The sequence below is a fragment of the Rattus rattus genome, chromosome 3, assembly GCF_011064425.1.
Source record: "Rattus rattus isolate New Zealand chromosome 3, Rrattus_CSIRO_v1, whole genome shotgun sequence".
Classification (NCBI taxonomy): domain Eukaryota; kingdom Metazoa; phylum Chordata; class Mammalia; order Rodentia; family Muridae; genus Rattus; species Rattus rattus.
In genome coordinates, this window is record NC_046156.1 from 82,940,660 (window position 1) to 82,957,204 (window position 16,545).

General features: G+C 44.7%; 2 protein-coding genes across 4 annotated transcripts in view; one reads left to right on the forward strand and one right to left on the reverse strand.

Moving 5' to 3' along the window:
• Positions 1-7,884: 7,884 nt before the first annotated feature.
• Positions 7,885-16,367, reverse strand: LOC116895842. The gene is made up of 4 exons (XM_032896956.1): positions 16,263-16,367; positions 9,905-10,124; positions 8,856-9,673; positions 7,885-8,575 (listed from the first exon to the last, which is right to left on the reverse strand). Exons 1-4 carry the CDS (start codon positions 16,365-16,367, stop codon positions 8,366-8,368), a joined length of 1,353 nt encoding a protein of 450 aa, XP_032752847.1. The 3' UTR covers positions 7,885-8,365.
• Positions 9,806-16,545, forward strand: part of Sptssb (serine palmitoyltransferase small subunit B) — a 30,295-nt gene continuing 23,555 nt past the window's right edge. The window contains exon 1 of one of the 3 annotated variants that reach the window (XM_032898246.1): positions 9,806-10,509. The gene's annotated coding sequence lies outside the window, so the exon portion shown is untranslated. The remainder of the gene's footprint in view (positions 10,510-16,545) is intronic. The other 2 variants (XM_032898244.1, XM_032898247.1) reach the window with 2 other exon arrangements.

The following is a 16,545-nucleotide window of genomic DNA, read 5'->3' on the forward strand; positions in this document are numbered from 1 at the left end:
GGTCAGAAAAACTAATAATAGAATAAATGAGTGAATATCCCACAACTATGATTGCTCAACATAATAATAATGGGAAGTGATATCTGAATATGATATCATATGCCCTTCAAACCATTTGGTAAAATCGGCAGTGTCTTAAAAACTTCTTCGAAGTTTGTGTATAATAGAGATGAATTTTAGAATGTCTGGCAGGACCGTAAGCACAACCACGTACAGTATAAAAAACTTTAAGCAGGTGTAGTCATATGGAGAAATTATGGAACATTAGGAAGTAGTCAAAACATAAATCAAAGACAGTCAGCTGGTTGCAACAGAGGTATTTAGTCAGTAACAGAGTTTCCTGGACCCGTGACAACCTCTCCAAGGACGGCCAAAGGTTCCACTCTGTGAGAAAAGTGGCAGCAGGTAGCCCTGCAAAAATGGGGGTAATAGATCAAAATTTAAAGGAAAATATGGAAAATCAATGCGTATATTGTGAAGGAAAACTAGAAAGGGGGGAAGAAAATCCTCATTCACCTTTGTCCTTGCTTTGGTGTCCACACCTCCCCCTTTTCTCTTCTGATAACAAGAGCAGTAAGACTGTGAATAAGAAGACGGAGACCCCAACAATGCTCACCGCAGCCTCTCTTTCCTAATCCTGGTGACATCCAGGCTTGTTTCTCTCATCTGTGCAGTCATGACTGCTCAAACTGGCCTTATTCCTGCCCCTGCGGTCTCTTTAGTACTAAGATGGGCGCTGCTGGTCTTTTAGAGGCAAGAGTTGTGCTATAATAACTTGATGGTTTGAATGAAATGGCCCCCAGAGTCTTGCAGGGAGTGGTACTCTTAGGAGGTATAGCCTCGTTGGAGGAAGTGTGTCACTGGAGGTGGGCTTTGGGATTTCAGAAGCCTCAGAGGAAGAGAGAGAATCATTCTCTCCCTGCTGCCTACAGATCTGAATATAGAAATCTTAGCTACCTTACCATATCTGCCTGTGTGTTATCATGCTTCCCACCATGAAGATAATGGACTAAATCTCTGAACTGTAAACCAGTCCCAGTTAAATGTTTTCCTTTTTAAGAATTGCCTGAGCACACCTGAAGCTATAGAACAAAAAGAAGCAAGCAGACGCCAAATCATCATCTTCTTCTTCTTCTTCTTCTTCTTCTTCTTCTTCTTCTTCTTCTTCTTCTTCTTCTTCTTCTTCTTCTTCTTCTTCTTTTCTTCTTCTCCTCCTCCTCCTCCTCTTCCTCCTCCTCTTCCTCCTCCTCTTCCGCCTCCTCCTCTTCCTCTTCCTCTTCCTCTTCTTCTTCCTCCTCCTCCTCAGAATCATTAGGTCATACTTTAAACACCTATACTCCACAAAATCTAAAAGAAATTGATAATTTTTAGATACTACTTACCAAGTTAAATCAAGATTAGATAAATTATTTAAATAGACCACCTAAGGACCTATAACCCCTAGTGAAATAAAAACAGTAATTAAAAGTCTCACAACAGAGAGGGGGTGAGGAAGGGAAGGGAAGGGAAGGGAAGGGAAGGGAAGGGAAGGGAAGAGAAGAGAAGAGAAGAGAAGAGAAGAGAAGAGAAGAGAAGAGAAGAGAAGAGAAGAGAAGAGAAGAGAAGAGAAGAGAAGCGAAGCCCAGGGACAGACAGTTTTAACACAGAATTTTACCAGATTTCAAAGAAGAATGTTAACACCAATACTCCTCCAATTATTCCACAAAATTGAAACAGAAGGAAAATTACCAGATTGATTTACTGAGGCCCCAGTCACCCGAATATCCAAACCACACAAAGATTCAACAAAGAAAGAGACCAATTTCCCTCATGAACACTTATGCAAAAATACTAAATAAAATAAACACAACCAAATCCAAGAACACATCAAAAAGACCATGATCAAGTAGGCTTCATCCCAGAGATTCAGGGTGATTCAACATACAAAAATCTGTCAATCCAATTCACTATACAGACAAACTGAAAGGAAAAAAACAGGTGATCAGATGAAGGAAGACCAAAGTGTGGAGGCTTCAGTCCTTCTAAGAAGGGGGAACAAAAATACTCACAAGAGGAAATATGGAGACAAAGTGTGAAGCAGAAACTGAAGGAAAGGCCATCCAGAGACTGCCCCACCTGGGGATCCATCCCATTTACAGACACCAAACCCAGACAATATTGCAGATGCCAAGAAGTGCATGCTGACAGGAACCTGATATGGCTGTCTCCTGAGAGGCTATGCCAGAGCCTGACAAATACAGAGGCAGATGCTCGCAGCCAACCACTGAACTGAGAATGGGGTCCCCAATAAAGGAGTTGGAGAAAGAACTGAAGTAGCTGAAGGGGTTTGCAACCTCATAAGAAGAACAACAATATCAACCAATCAGACCCTCCAGAGCTCCCAGGGACTAAACCACCATTCCAAGAGTACACAGGGATGAAACTATGGCCCCAGCCACATATGTAGCAGAAGATGGACTTGTTGGGCATCAATGGGAGGAGAGGCCCCTGGTCCTCTCAAAACTTGATGGATGCCCCAGTGTAGGGGAATGTCAGGGCAGGGAGGTGGGAGGGAGTGGGTAGGGGGGGAGCACCCTTATAGAAGCAGGGGGAATAGGATAGTGGGTTTGTGGAGGGAAACCAGGGAAGAGGATAACATTTGAAATGTAAGTTAAAAAATATCCAATAAAAGAAAAAATGTAAAAAAAAAAAAAAAAACAAAACAAAAAAAACAAGCACACATGATCATCTCATTATATGCTGAAAAAACCTTTGATAAAATCCAACTACCCTTCAAGTTAAGAGTCTTTGAGAGAGCAGGGATTCAAGGCACATACCTAGACATAATAAAGGCAATGTACAGCAAGTCAATAGACAACATCAAATTCAATGGAGAGAAGCTCAAAGCAATTCCACTAAAATCAGGAGCAAGACAAGGCTGCTCACTTCCTCCATATCTATCTCCAATATAGTATTTGAAGTCCTAACTGAGGCAATAAGACAACCAAAGGAGATCAGGAGGATACAAATTGGAAAAGAAGAAGTCAACGTATCCCTATTTGCAGGTGATATGGTAGGATTCATATGCAAACAAAAAAATTCTATCAGGAACTCCTACATCTGGTAAATGCCTTCAGCCTAGTAGCTGAATACAAGATTAATTTAAAAAAGAAAAGCAGTAGCTTTCCTATATACAAATGATAAACAGGCTGAGAAAAAAGATCAGGGAAACAACACCTCAAGATCCAGCTACACCCCTCTTGTGCATATTCCCAAAAGACACCCCCATGCTACCACAGGACATTTGCTTATCTATGATATATACTCACTTATGAGGGAATATGAATATTAGCTGTTAAGTAAAGGATAATCATGCTACAATCCACAGCCCCAGAGAGGCTAAGTAGGAAAGAGCACTCTAGGGGGACACATGGAAAGAGTCGATAGAATAGATTTTGTGGGGGTAAAGGGGAAAGATGGGCATGGGAATGGGAAGATCTCATTGGGAAGGGAGGAGGGGGCTCAGAGGGAGGGACTCCTGGATTGGCAGGGGGTATTTGGGAGGCTGTCTGGAAACCAAGAGCAGAGCAAACTTCCTGTAACCTATTCACGTACCCTAGTAAGGACTCTTAGCAATGGAGAATATGGAGCCTGGACAGATCATCGATAACCAGGCAAGAATTCCAGTTTCAGGACTGAGACACCAACCCAACTACAAACCTTCAACCCACACCTGCCCTGCCTGTGAGATGTGTCAGAGCCAGGGTGGCTCAGAGCTTGAGGGGGTGGCCAACCAATGACTGGTCTAAATTGAGACCCAAGTCACGAGAGGGAGCTGATGCTCAACACTGCCTGGATGACCAGGAACCAGAAGCTAAATGAGTCAGAGACCTAGGGTAGAACCAAACAGGACTGACCAAAAGAGGATTCCCGCAGCAGCTGATGGGAGCAGATGCAGAAATGCACACCCAAACATTAGGTGGAGCTTGGGGAAACCCCCGCAAAGAAAGGGAGGAAGGATTGTGGGGGCTGGAGGGGTTGAGGACACCAGGAGAACATGGCCCAGAGAATCGACTAGGCAGGGCTCATAGGAACTCACAGAGACTGAAGCAGCAGTCACGGAGCCCGCATGTGTTTTTGCAAGGTTCTCTTCATATATGTTGAGATTGTTTAGCTTGGGGTTCCTGTGGGACTCCTAACAGTGGGAGCTGGGTGTCTTTGACCTTCTCCTACTTTTGTGACCCTTTTCCTCCTGCTAGATTGCCATGTCCAGCCTTGATATAAGAGTTTGTGCCTAGTTTTGTTGTATCTTATTATGCTGTGTTTGGTTGATGCCACTGGGAGGCCTTACTCTTTTCTAAAACAGAGACATGTGCCTGGAGGGGAGAGGAGGTCTGGGGTGAGGGTGCTGGGAGGAGTGGACGGAGGGAAGCAATATATTGTAGGAGAGAAAAATAAATAAGGGGGGGAGGAGTTGCCATAGTTATGGTGTCTCTTCACAGTAGTAGAAACTCTAAGACAGATGATAAATCTCTTACATTTGCTAATGATTGATAAGGATAAACATTGGCCTATTGATGGATTATTCATTTTCAATTTTCAGAACAAACTTCTGTCTCTTATTATCAGTGCCATCTTTAGTCTAATAATAAATTCTAGAAGTTTTAAGGGTTAGGGTTTTTTCCTGTTAAAGGCCTCTCATCTAAGCATATGCCTATCTGAGAAACAAGAACCAATATGTGAAGGCAGTAGCAGATACATACAGCCTTTGTAAATGGCATTTTATTTCATCTTCAAACAAACTCTATGAAGCCACCATCACTGCCATTTCATAGTTGAGAAGACCAAGAGCAAAGATCCTGGGATGATCTGCTTCAGATCTGGTTACTAGAAAGATGAACCTGTAGCTGGTTTGCTCCCAAGAAGGCCATTACTCTCTCAGCACGCCACCATAGTCATGTCTGGAAGCTTCAGGAAACATACATTTTATGTCTGAACTTTGATGCCTAGAAATATGACCATGTGTAGAAGTTTGTATGGTTGGTGTCTGTGATATTAATTTTAAATGTCAACTTTTACCAAAGCTTAGAATAATCTGAAAAGAGACTCTCGGCTGAGAAATTGAGTAGATCAGGTTAGCCTGCAGGTGTGTCTTGATAGTTGATGTGGGAGGAGCTAGCCCACTGTGGGCAGCACCATCCTCTAGGCAGGGTGTACTTATACTATGTAGAGTATGAGAAATATAAGGAAGTAGCAGAAATAATTGGCTTCCAAATGCTCATTTCTTTCTGCACTTGACTGTAGATGTGACCACTACTTTATAAAACAAGGTAAGGGGTGGCTCAAATGGGTCAGTTGTGGTCCAACAAGATATGGCTGAGTGTGTAAAGGCCCTGATCAAGACTGACAACCTCCTCCACACACATGTGTGGTATATACATATGTGTAGCTCCCCTACTTCATAATCACACTTATGTGCAATCCTTCCATGCCACATAAATAAATAAACATTTAAAAAATATAAAGGCTGGGGGTAATGATAGTACTTAGTTTTAATCTAAGCACTCAGGATGTAAAGTCAGAGAGCTTCAGGTTAGTGAGGGCTACATAGTGAGAGTCTGTCTCAAAATTTTAAATGTGTGTGTGTGTGTGTGTCTGTGTGTGTGTGTGTGTGTGTGTGTGTGTGTGTGTGTGTGTGTGTGTGGGTGTGTCTGTGTGTGTATGTGTGTATGTGTGTGTGGGTCTGTGTATGTATGTGTGTATGTGTGTATGCGTGTGTGGGTCTGTGTGTGTATGTGTGTGTGAGTGTGTATCTGTGTGTGTGTCTGTGTGTATGAGTATGTGTGTATCTGTGTCTGTGTGTGTGTCTGTGTATGTGTGTGTGTCTGTGTATATGTCTGTGTATGTGTGTGTCTGTGTGTGTCTGTGTGTATGTGTGTGAGTGTGTAGAGAGTGTGTGTGTGTTTTGTGTGTGTGTGTCTGTCTGTCTGTCTGTCTGTGTGTGTGTGGTGTGTGTGTCTGTGTGTCTGTCTGTGTGTGGTGTGTGTGTGTGTGTGTGAGTGTGTGTGGTGTCTGTGTGTGTCTGTGTGTGTATGTGTGTGTGGGTCTGTGTATGTGTGTGTATGTGTGCATGTGTGTGTGTGTGTGTGTGACCTGGGTGTGTGTGTGTGTGTCTGTGTGTGTGTGTGTGAGTGTGTGAGAGAGTGTGTGTGTGTGTATTTTTGTGTGTGTGTGTGTGTGTGTGTGTGTGTGTGTGTGTGTGTGTGTGTGCAGCAGAACAGGAGACTTGAAGTACCAGGAAAAACTGTCTAAAATATAAGTTTAAAATACGAGGAAAAACTGTCCAGAAAAATCTAGGTATTTTAGACTGTGTAGCTCTAGGCAGTTTTTCCTGGTCCCTCAAGTCTCTTGCTCTGCTGCATAATCTCTGGTATTAGCAGACAAAGCTTTTCCTGGGCAAAAAGCAGTAGCTGAGGGCTGGCTGTTGAGCTCATGCATTGTGTTTCTTCACTAGTCTCACGCCCTCCCCCATGTGTTTGCGGATGTGCGTGTGTGATGTGTATGTGTGCATAGACATGTGTGCACGTGCACAGGAGGCAAGAGTTTGCATTTTGGCATTTTCCTCTATGGCTCACAGTCAGTCCCTCACTGAACCTGGAGCTCTTCAGTTCAGTCAGAGGGGCTGGCTAGCAAGTACCCTGTCCCCCATCCTCTAGGCTCTGCCTCCCAGCGCCAGGATTAAGGGCCCACTGCAAGGTCCAACTTATCACATGGGTGCAGGAGATGTGAACTCAGGTCCCTGCACCTGCACAGCAAGTGCTTTGCAGACAGAGCCATCTCCAGGCCTAAGACTATTTCTTTTCTTTTCTTTTTTTTTTTTTTTTTTTATTAACTTGAGTATTTTTATTTACATTTGAATGTTATTCCCTTTTCCAGTTTCGGGCAAACATCCCCTAGTCCCTCCCCCTCCCTTCTTTATGTGTGTTCCCCTCCCCATCCTCCCCCATTGCCGCCTCCCCCAACAATCACGTTCACTACTGAACTGAGAATAGGACCCCCGTTAAAGGAATCAGAGAAAGGACTGGAAGAGCTTGAAGGGGCTCGAGACCCCTTATGAACAACAATGCCAACCAACCAGAGCTTCCAGGGACTAAGCCACTACCTAAAGACTATACATGGACTGACCCTGGGCTCCAACCTCATAGGTAGCAATGAATAGCCTAGTAAGAGCACCAGAGGAAGGGGAAGCCCTGGGTCCTGCTAAGACTTACTATTTCTTAACACACCATACCCCATAAATATTTACAATTACTGCATATTAGTCAAAGGTCTTTATTTTAAATTCTGGAGATAGAAATGCTAGCTGTCTTGATTTGATCTTTACAAACTGCATGTGTGCATCAAGTATTATCATACAATACCATTTTGATTTGTACAACTAAAATAGTAATATTAAAAAGACTGTGGTTTTTTTTTCATTTGTATTTGATCTAGATTTGGATTATTATCAATGTTTTTAGATTGGGTTTTGGGGGGACTGTGTCTCTTGTAGTCCAGGCTGGCCTTGAACTTGCTGTGTCCCTGAAGATGAGCTTGACCTCCTAAGTGCTCTGCCTCTGTCTCTGTCTCTGAATGCTGGAATTACAGGAATGGTGGAATTACCACCACTCTAGACAGTTTAATTTGAATTTAAAACAGTTTTAGATCTCCAACAGTATATTAATTAGGAAATTTTTATTTTGCTAATTTTATTCTTATTGTATTTCAAAGAGTGATATAATTTGAATGATTTCTGCTTTTTTTTTACTTTACAACCCAGCTGTTGTCCCACCTCGATCCCCCCTCCCACAGTTTCTCATCTCATTCTTTCTCCCCCCTATCTCTTAGGATATCCCCCACCAGACCTCCCCACTCCCTGGGGTCTCAAGTCTCTGAGGATTAGGCATGTCCTCGGCTATGTATGTGTCCTGGGTGGCAGACCAGCTCTTGTATGCTGCCTGGTTGGTGGCTCAGTGTCTGTGAGCTCCGAAGGGTATGGGTTACTTGAGACTGCTGGTCTTCCATGGGGTTGCCCTCCTCTTCAGCTTCTTCCAACCTTCCCTTAAATCAACAATACGGGTCCCCAACTTTCAGTCCAATGGTTGGGTCTCAGTCAGCTGCTGGTTGGGCCTCCCGGAGGAGAACCATGCTAGGTTCCTGCCTGTTACCCTGGCTGCAGCAGCTCTGGGAGACCTGCAAACTGGCGTATTGAGAGTGGCAGACCCTGATCTGCCCTGGTGCAGACTGGAGATCATTTCTACTTTTAAGTTGTGATGACCTTTATCCTATGACTCAGTGCTGTGTTCTTATGACAACACAGACAGTATTTTATCTCCTTGGGGGGTGATCAGATAAACATGAAGGTGTGCCCGTGTGCCTTTTTGCTGTTGTCGTTCAATATCACGCTTAGTGGTCTGGACGCTCCTGGCAACAGTGTGAGTTTCTTCCATCCTTTACATAAAGTAGTTGCAAAAGGTACCCATTTCACAAGCTCATGGAGGGAAGAACTACGTCTCCTTTTCCACGGATGCACAGTGATGTGGGAGGCAGTGTCAGTCTAGTGGGAGATACAGAAACTAATGCGAAAAACCATAGGTCATTCTTCAAACAGTCATTTCTCAGGGCTTCTATTTCCCCCCTCTAAAGCTCTATGTGATCATGTCTGCCTGGCAAACACCACGACGTGTGTCAGGAGAAGACAAGAGATAAGAAATGTGACCAGCATAAAGTGGTTAAGAAATAAAAGTGCTATATACAAGAGCTGAAAGGAGAGATAGCTGTAAGAACCACCAAGCATGGACCTGTGTTCCACTGGCTCATTCCCAGCCCCCAACCACCTTCAGCTTTGGGGGACACCCTTCTTCCTGCATGGAGACACCGCCGCCCAATAGCGTAAGGCTCCCTCTGCGTAACACTGGCGCTCCCATCCTGCTGAAAGTGTGTTGTGAGAAAGAGCAGAAAGCTGCCAGAAGCTCAAATTCGCGCTTCAGCACAATCGGTCCAGTGGAGCCTATGATGCCTCCCCCTCCTGGAGTGGAAGCTGAATGGCAGATGCTGCCCAAATGTTCATTAATCGAGAGGCTTCCGTCCCCGGACGCCCCTGGATCTTGGACAGAAAAAAAAAATTCGGTCGAATATGCAGGATGAGGAGCCTCCAGATCCTGTGCGCCCTTAGCGCCCAACCACAGAGTCAAACGCAAGCATTCCCCGGGATGAGGAAGAAGGAGATCGATCAAGGTCTGGCTGCGGGTTTCCAGCGAAGATGCTGCGCGCAAGGAACGCCAGCCCCAGAGCGGCTCTGTGCGACTCTGCGGCACCCTGCTGCCTGCCGGCCCCCTTTCCCAATTTGCCCTCCGGCCATTCGTCTGCAAATGAATTCCCTGCACTTGTGAGTGAACCCACACAAGTTCTCTAGGCACGGTCCTCCTACTCTTTCCCGCGGGGAAGGGTGGGGGTAGTTTTTCAACCTTAACCTCTCTACTACCTGGAGGAAGGTGACTGTAACTGGGAGGGTGAGGGATTGTTTTACAGGTTCCAAAGGCGTCAGAATTAGGTGCCAGTGCTAAAGTGGCTTGTTTTCTTCCTTTGCCCTTTGACAACTGGTGAGCTGACAGCTGCCTGGGCGCAACCCCCGGGCTCACTTTGCAGCCGGACGCTGAGTTTCAGACTGCAGCCCTGTTCCGCGTAGACCCGGGCCTCTTCGCCCCTCATCCAAGTCTGCGACGGATGGATGCTGACAGGCATCCTCTGAGCATTGGTTAAAGCTCTACAGTATTCACCTTTGCACCTCCTGTTTATCTACCGCCGCCTCCATCTCCCCCTCCCCTCCTGTCTCCTTCTCTTCCCCATCCCCACCCTTTCATCATTTGCACCACCACCAAAATACGTGCCCCTTTGGTAGAGTCGAAGCTCCCCGCTGAAGCGAGGGGGAGGGCGATACCCATCCCCCCTCTCCCATCTCTGCCTAGGCTCCGGGTTTTACTGCAGCAATCGGAGGTGACAGCGCCACCTCGGTCTCCTCCGTAGCTCTCAGAGCCCCTGCTTCCCCCAGTAACGGGGAAAGCGCCCCCTCTTGAGAAGCTAATTTCTGAAGAAGTGCGAACAGGCTACAGGGGAAAAAAAAGATTTTGAAAATGTAGAAGTCACCGGGATGCAGTCTTCCTCGGAGAAGAGCCCAATCTCCCAGAACTGAGTATCAGCGCATAGGAAGTTGGGACCTTAGAGCGAAGGGGGAGGGGAGTGGTGCAGCCCGCATTCTCTTCTGGAAGGAGTCGCTGCAAGCCCTGCGGTTGGACATAAGTTTGCGTAAGAGTGTTTTCCTTTTGTCAATTATTAATCACCGGAATCAGTTTGGCAGAACTGGAGTTTTAGCAGTAGTGCAGAGGGCGGGGCCCGAACACCTAACTCTGGGAGCCTCGGCTGCGCCCAGCACAGTGGCAAGCTAACAGAAGCTGGGGAGAGGCCAGAGCATCTAAGCTCACTCAGCAAAAGGTAAGCATCTTTCAAAGTACCTATGTCCAATCTAAAGGAGCTTTCATAGCGCAGAGTTTCTGTCCGCGTTGAGGGGAACTAGAACTGAGCTTTAGTGCGATCTATCTGATTATTTAACTATATCACAACTTTAAGAAGTGACTGGGTCCTCTTGGCATTTACTATGTTGGAAACTAAGATGCTTTACTCAACAGAAGCCAAACTTTATTACTGAAACTTCTCCAGCCAGAAGAAAAATATCTTACATTATTTCCATTATTCACCTTTGTGTGGTTGGTGAATGTTCAGGGAGTGATCCTGAGATGCGCTTGGCTCCCTTCTTCAGGGGTAATACTCACTTAGTTCTCTGCCCCTTAGGTTACTTTAGGCAGTGGCACACGGCAGTCAGCTGCCAGCAGGTAAGGCATAGCTAGCAAAGAGTGTGTTTTAGTACTTTTTTTCTCCTGATTTGAAGCACAGTGTTTTCTCGAGTGTGTTTATATGATTGTCACAGCAGTCAAAAGTCCTCATCCTTCGGAGGAGGCATATGTGTCCCTAGAGGAATGTGTGTCATAGTGTCCATGGGGAGCACGGCTTACAAGTGTTAAGTCCTGACTTGTTTCAATTGGAAGGGCATTCAACTGGTTGCCAGTCTATGCAGCAGCCCAGCCCAGGCGCCAATACAATCTCAACTTTGGCCTCCAAAAGTCAAAAAAATGCACAGGGGAAGTGGGACCCCTGCTTTTCTGTAGAAGACTTTGTGGCAGCGGTCATTATTTTGAATCAAACGATATTAAGAAATATACAGCCATTTACCATAAGAACTTTTAAAATGATGTGTGCGGAAAACTGGGGAGAGCTCCATTGCTTGGTTTTCACAACTGGTTTACTCCTGTGCTTCTTAGTGTAACCTCCATTTACATGATTTTTAATAGTTGTGATGACTTTGCGACCACTTAGACCAGTAGTTCTCAACCTTCCTAATGCTGCAACCCTCTAATACAGTTCTTCATGGTGTGGTTTCCCCCACCCCTAGTTACTATTGCTGCTACTTCATAACTGTAATGTTGCTACTGTTACAAATCATAATGTAAATATCTGATGTGCAGATAGTTTTAGGGGACCCCTGTGAAAAGGTCCTTTTGGATCCTCAAAGAGGTTAAAACCCAAAGATTGAGAACCACTGACTTAGACCAATAACAAACTTTGTGTGAGACACACAACCCCACTTTTCAAATCTTTCTAAACAACTGGATAAGTAATTCAGATGCAATTAAAATAAGCCAGGTTAAAAATGGCTAGTTAAGGCAAATGCACAGACACTTAGAATTGTACTGTGTGTCTCGTAGAAATTAAGGAGTCTGTAACTCCCTACTGTTTATAACCTTGCTAATTTTATGATTAAAAACTACCCTTTATAATTCCATAACCAGTTATATCGAACAATGACAGTAAAAAAGTTTTCCAGCCAAAACTCTGTGTGAGTGAGTGTGTGTGTGTGTGTGTGTGTGTGTGTGTGTGTGTGTGTGTGTTCTTCAAGTTATCCAAAAGGAGTTGGGGCTGTAAAAGTGGCTCAAAAGGCAAAGTGCATGCAAGCTTCAGGATCCAGCCCCTGCCTGAAAAGACACAGGGGAGCATGTGTGTAATCCCAGAGTTGGGAGGTAGAGACAGGACAATCCTGGAGTCTTCTCCTGATGACCATTCTAGCCCGATGGACAAGTTTCTGGTTCAACGAGAGAGACCATGCCTCAAAACATAAAATGTAGAGTCACAGAAGAGGACACGAAATACTGATTCTGACTTACACACACATGCACAACTATGGACATATCTCTCTCTCTCTCTCTCTCTCACACACACACACACACACACACACACACACACACACACACACACACAGCCATGTGCATGTATACCAAACACACGAGCAAATTATCCAACTCAACCTCTAGAATTAAGTCTGTAAACACATCCCTTTCCAAAACAATAACCGGTAAAAAATTATCTCTCGATATTATTCCAAGGGAATACAGCAAACGAAGTGTTTATGCAAAATACTCTGTAACACAGCAACTTGGTTGTAAGAACAACAAAGGCGCATGGTATTTGAACACAATTCCTCTCTCCAGCCTCACCGAGCTGGGTATGGTGGTGATCCTCACTGGCTAGATGGTGCTTTGCTCCGGGTACCTTGTAGAGTCCCCCTCTCAACCTAGAATTCAGCCCATAGCAACAGCCTATTCAAAAGAGAAACAGGCCACCACCTTCCTCATCTCTCTCAGCTTTGTGATAAGGAAGGTTTAGTTCATGGAGGACCAACAGAGACATCATTCTTCTTACAGATAATGCACAGGACACACACGGTCAAAGATGAAGAACTCACTAACAAAAAGACACACAGCCCATTTGTAAGTGAGCAAAGGTTCGAACACACATTTCCCCAAAGAAGATGTACATAAGAAAGGTGTTTGTCTTTACTTAGCAGGAAAATGAAAATCAAAATCGTAATGAAGTACTGCTTGGCGCCAACCACAATGGTTATAAACAAAGCGATCCATATTTACATTTCAGTCCAATCATGCCCAAATAAGGAATTTGGGGGTTGGAGGATAACGTAGAATGGTTGGAGCACAACTCAGTGCTTGCCTGGTTTACCCAAGGCCCTGGGCTTCCTCCCTAGCATCACAAGGAGAGTGGGAAGGAAGGGGAGGAGGAGGAGGAGAAAGAAGGAAAGGAAGAGGAAAAAGAAGTGTTAGATCTGTCATGTATTGCCAACGGGGATGTAAAATGATATAGTGGAATAATAATTTGCTAATTGCTCAAAAATTTACCAAATAATACAATTCCACTCTTAGACATAGATGCAGGAGAACTGGAAGTTTATATCCACAAAAGAACTAGTACCCAAATCCTCATCACAGTAGTGTACATAACAGGCAAAAACAAACAACCCCAGAAACAGCCCTCGCATTGAGCGGTGAGTGAGTAAGATACATGCAACCAAGCAGCAGATATTACAACACGCTTCAGCACGGATGAGCACTGAAAAGATTAAGTGAAGAATAGCACACGTTGTGTGATTCCCCTTACGTAACACATCTCAAACCAGCCAATCTGTGGAGACAGAAATCGGATGAGTTGTTGCTGAGGGCTGGTGTGAGAGATAAGTTGGGAAGAAATGGGAAGTGACTGCTGAAGGGTACAGTGTCTTTGGAAGATGGGACATTTTAGGTCATGGGAAGGGCTATGCTTGTTGTACTTCTGAAAAAACACTAACCTGTATACTTAGACTAGGTTAATTGTATGATACCCAAATGACATCTCTAAGGCATATTATTAAAAACCCATCCAATGTAGGCAGGTGTAGTGACTTACCCATACCCCAGTGAGTGGGAAACTGATGAAAGAGAATTGCAAGTTTTGAGACTAACCAGAAAATTTTTAGCAAGGATCTTGTCTTAAAACACTAAAGGCAAGCCAAAAAATTTTACAAAGGACTAAAGGTGGGCTCAATCTTAGAGCATTTGCCCCAGGATAGAAAAAAAAAATTATGTGAAGCATTGCAAGAACTAATGAATTTAAAATTTTGAAGTTTGTAAATTCTCATGTGCCACTAAACCACTATGAAGCTTTTTGTGCCCAATGGCCATGTGGAAATACACGGAATCATTAAGGATGGGACAGGAGTCGTACAGCTGAATGGTTTACGTCATTGTCCATACCTGCCTGAGCTTTTCTCCCGTTGAGAAATCAGTCAGTCAGATGCCATCAACTCCTTATCATAAGGGATTTATGTGCAATACAGCATCTGTTTAGACTCATCATTTACCCAGGAGTGGTTGAGGCCAGTTATTCTTGCTTTTAGGTAAATCTAGACTTTATCAGTTCTTGAGGTTAACTGTTAAATTTGCTATGCCCACACTGGCTTAGAGAGGAAGGTACCTGACTCTCACCAAAACCTGAATTTCTGCTCCGTATAAAATACTTCCACTTACCCTAGCCCCAAAGGCAAGAGGGGTGGAAGAGGTGGGGAAGCAGCCACCAGAGTCCCCACAGCACACTGATATGTCCTTGCTGGAAAGCATCAACTGTAATTATGCCAATCCCCAATGCACAGGCTCCTAAATAATTAATTCATGCCTCTATTTGTCTCCTGTGTTTTGAGTTCCCAGAGCTTCCTGAGCCTGTGCTAAGAACCGTGGGATGGGACAGCAATGCTTTATCTAGAACAAGTGTAAAGTTAGAGTGTCCTGTAATCTTGGGAGGTAGCAAGCAGCAGAACGTGTTACCAGGACAGTTGTGAGCACAGGGAACTAATGGTACCTTAAGCTGTGTGGATTAAGTCTTCCTGCTTCAGAAAGACTCAGTGAGTCTCCCTTTCAGCTACACAGGCTGGCCCTTCCATGCACGTATTTTAAGCGTGTGTCAAGCTGATGGAAATAGATTCTACCCAGGTATATTATTATTTAATAATTATTATTAAATATTAATAAATTATTGTTATTAATTTACTTTCCATCCCAATTACAGATTCCCCTTGCTCTTCTCCCAGTTTCTCTCTTTCCTCACCCCATCCACTCATCCTCCCTCTCTATTCAGAAAATGGAAGGCCTCCCATGGATGTCAATCAGCCTTGGCATATCAAGTTGCAGTAAGACTAGGCACAACTTCTCCTACTGAGGGGAGCCAAGGCAGCCCAGTTATGAAAAACACAAAGTACCAAAGGCAAGCAACAGAGTCAGAAACAACCCCTGCTCCCTCTGTTAGGAGTCCGACATGAAGACAAAGCAACACAACTGTTACATATGTGCAGATGAGCCTGGGTCAGTGTCATGTGTGCTCTCTGGTTGACAAATCGGTCTCTGAGCACCTATGACCCAGGTTAGTTGATTCTGTTGGTTTTCTTGTGGTGTCCTTGATCTGTCCTTCCTCTCCATCTTTCATAGGATTTCCCAAGCTCCCCCTACTGTTTAGATGTGGGTCTCTGCATCTGTTTCCATCAATTTCTGTGTGAAGACTCTGATGACAATTATGCTAGGCTCTTGTCTGAAAGCACAGCAGAATATCATTAATAGGTGGGCTCCCTCTCATGGCATAGGTCTCAAGCTGGGCCACTCATTTTCAAGCTTGGCCATTCCCTCAATGGATTAATGGACATTTCTACTCCAGTTTCACTCCCACACATCTTGTAGGCAGGACAAATTGTAGGTCAAAGGTTTTGTGGCTGGTGTCCCAGTCCCTCCATTGGAAGTCTTGCCTGTTTGCAGGAGACGACCAGTTCAGGCTCCATGTCCCCCATTGCTAGGAGTCTTAGCTAGGCTCACCCTCATTCACCTGGGAGTTTCATTGTCCTAGGTTTCTAGCTTGTTCCAGAGACGACACCGACCCCCATTCCAGTTGTCTGTCCCAGTACTCTACCCTTCTGTTCTCCCCCAACCTGATCCCTCTTGTTCTTATCCCTAACCCCTCTTCCATCCAGTCCCCTCCCTTTCACCCAGTCTTTAACTGCAATGATTTGTGTCAAATGTTATCCAATTAGAAGACTTCTGTTGGAAAAAGCTTGTGTGTGTGTGTGTGTCTGTCTGTCTGTCTGCATGTGTTTGTATCTGTGCTGTGTGTGTGTTCACATATATCTGTGTCTGTGTATGTCTGTGTCTACATGTGTCTGTGTACACATAGAGGGTCAGGAGACAGCCTTGGATGTCATTCCTCAGGGGCAGTCCAGCTTTTATTTTTCTTCCAGAGGCAGCATTTTTCACTTACTTAGAACTTGCCAAATAGGCTTTGCTGGCTGGCCAGTGCTGGGCTGGCTGACCAGTGAACAGCAGGGACTCTGTCTGCCCTGTGCGCCCAGCACTGTGATGACGGGCACGCGCCATCATGCCCTGTCTTGCTTGGATTCTTGGAATCTAACTCTGGTTCTCGTGGTTGCTCTTTTACCAACTGATCCATCCCCCCAGCTGTGATAAAGAATGATTTTAAGGTCTAATCATTTGTTCATACATTAAACACCTACAGGATAAGTTGATTTCTCTCTCTCTCTCTCTCTCTCTCTCT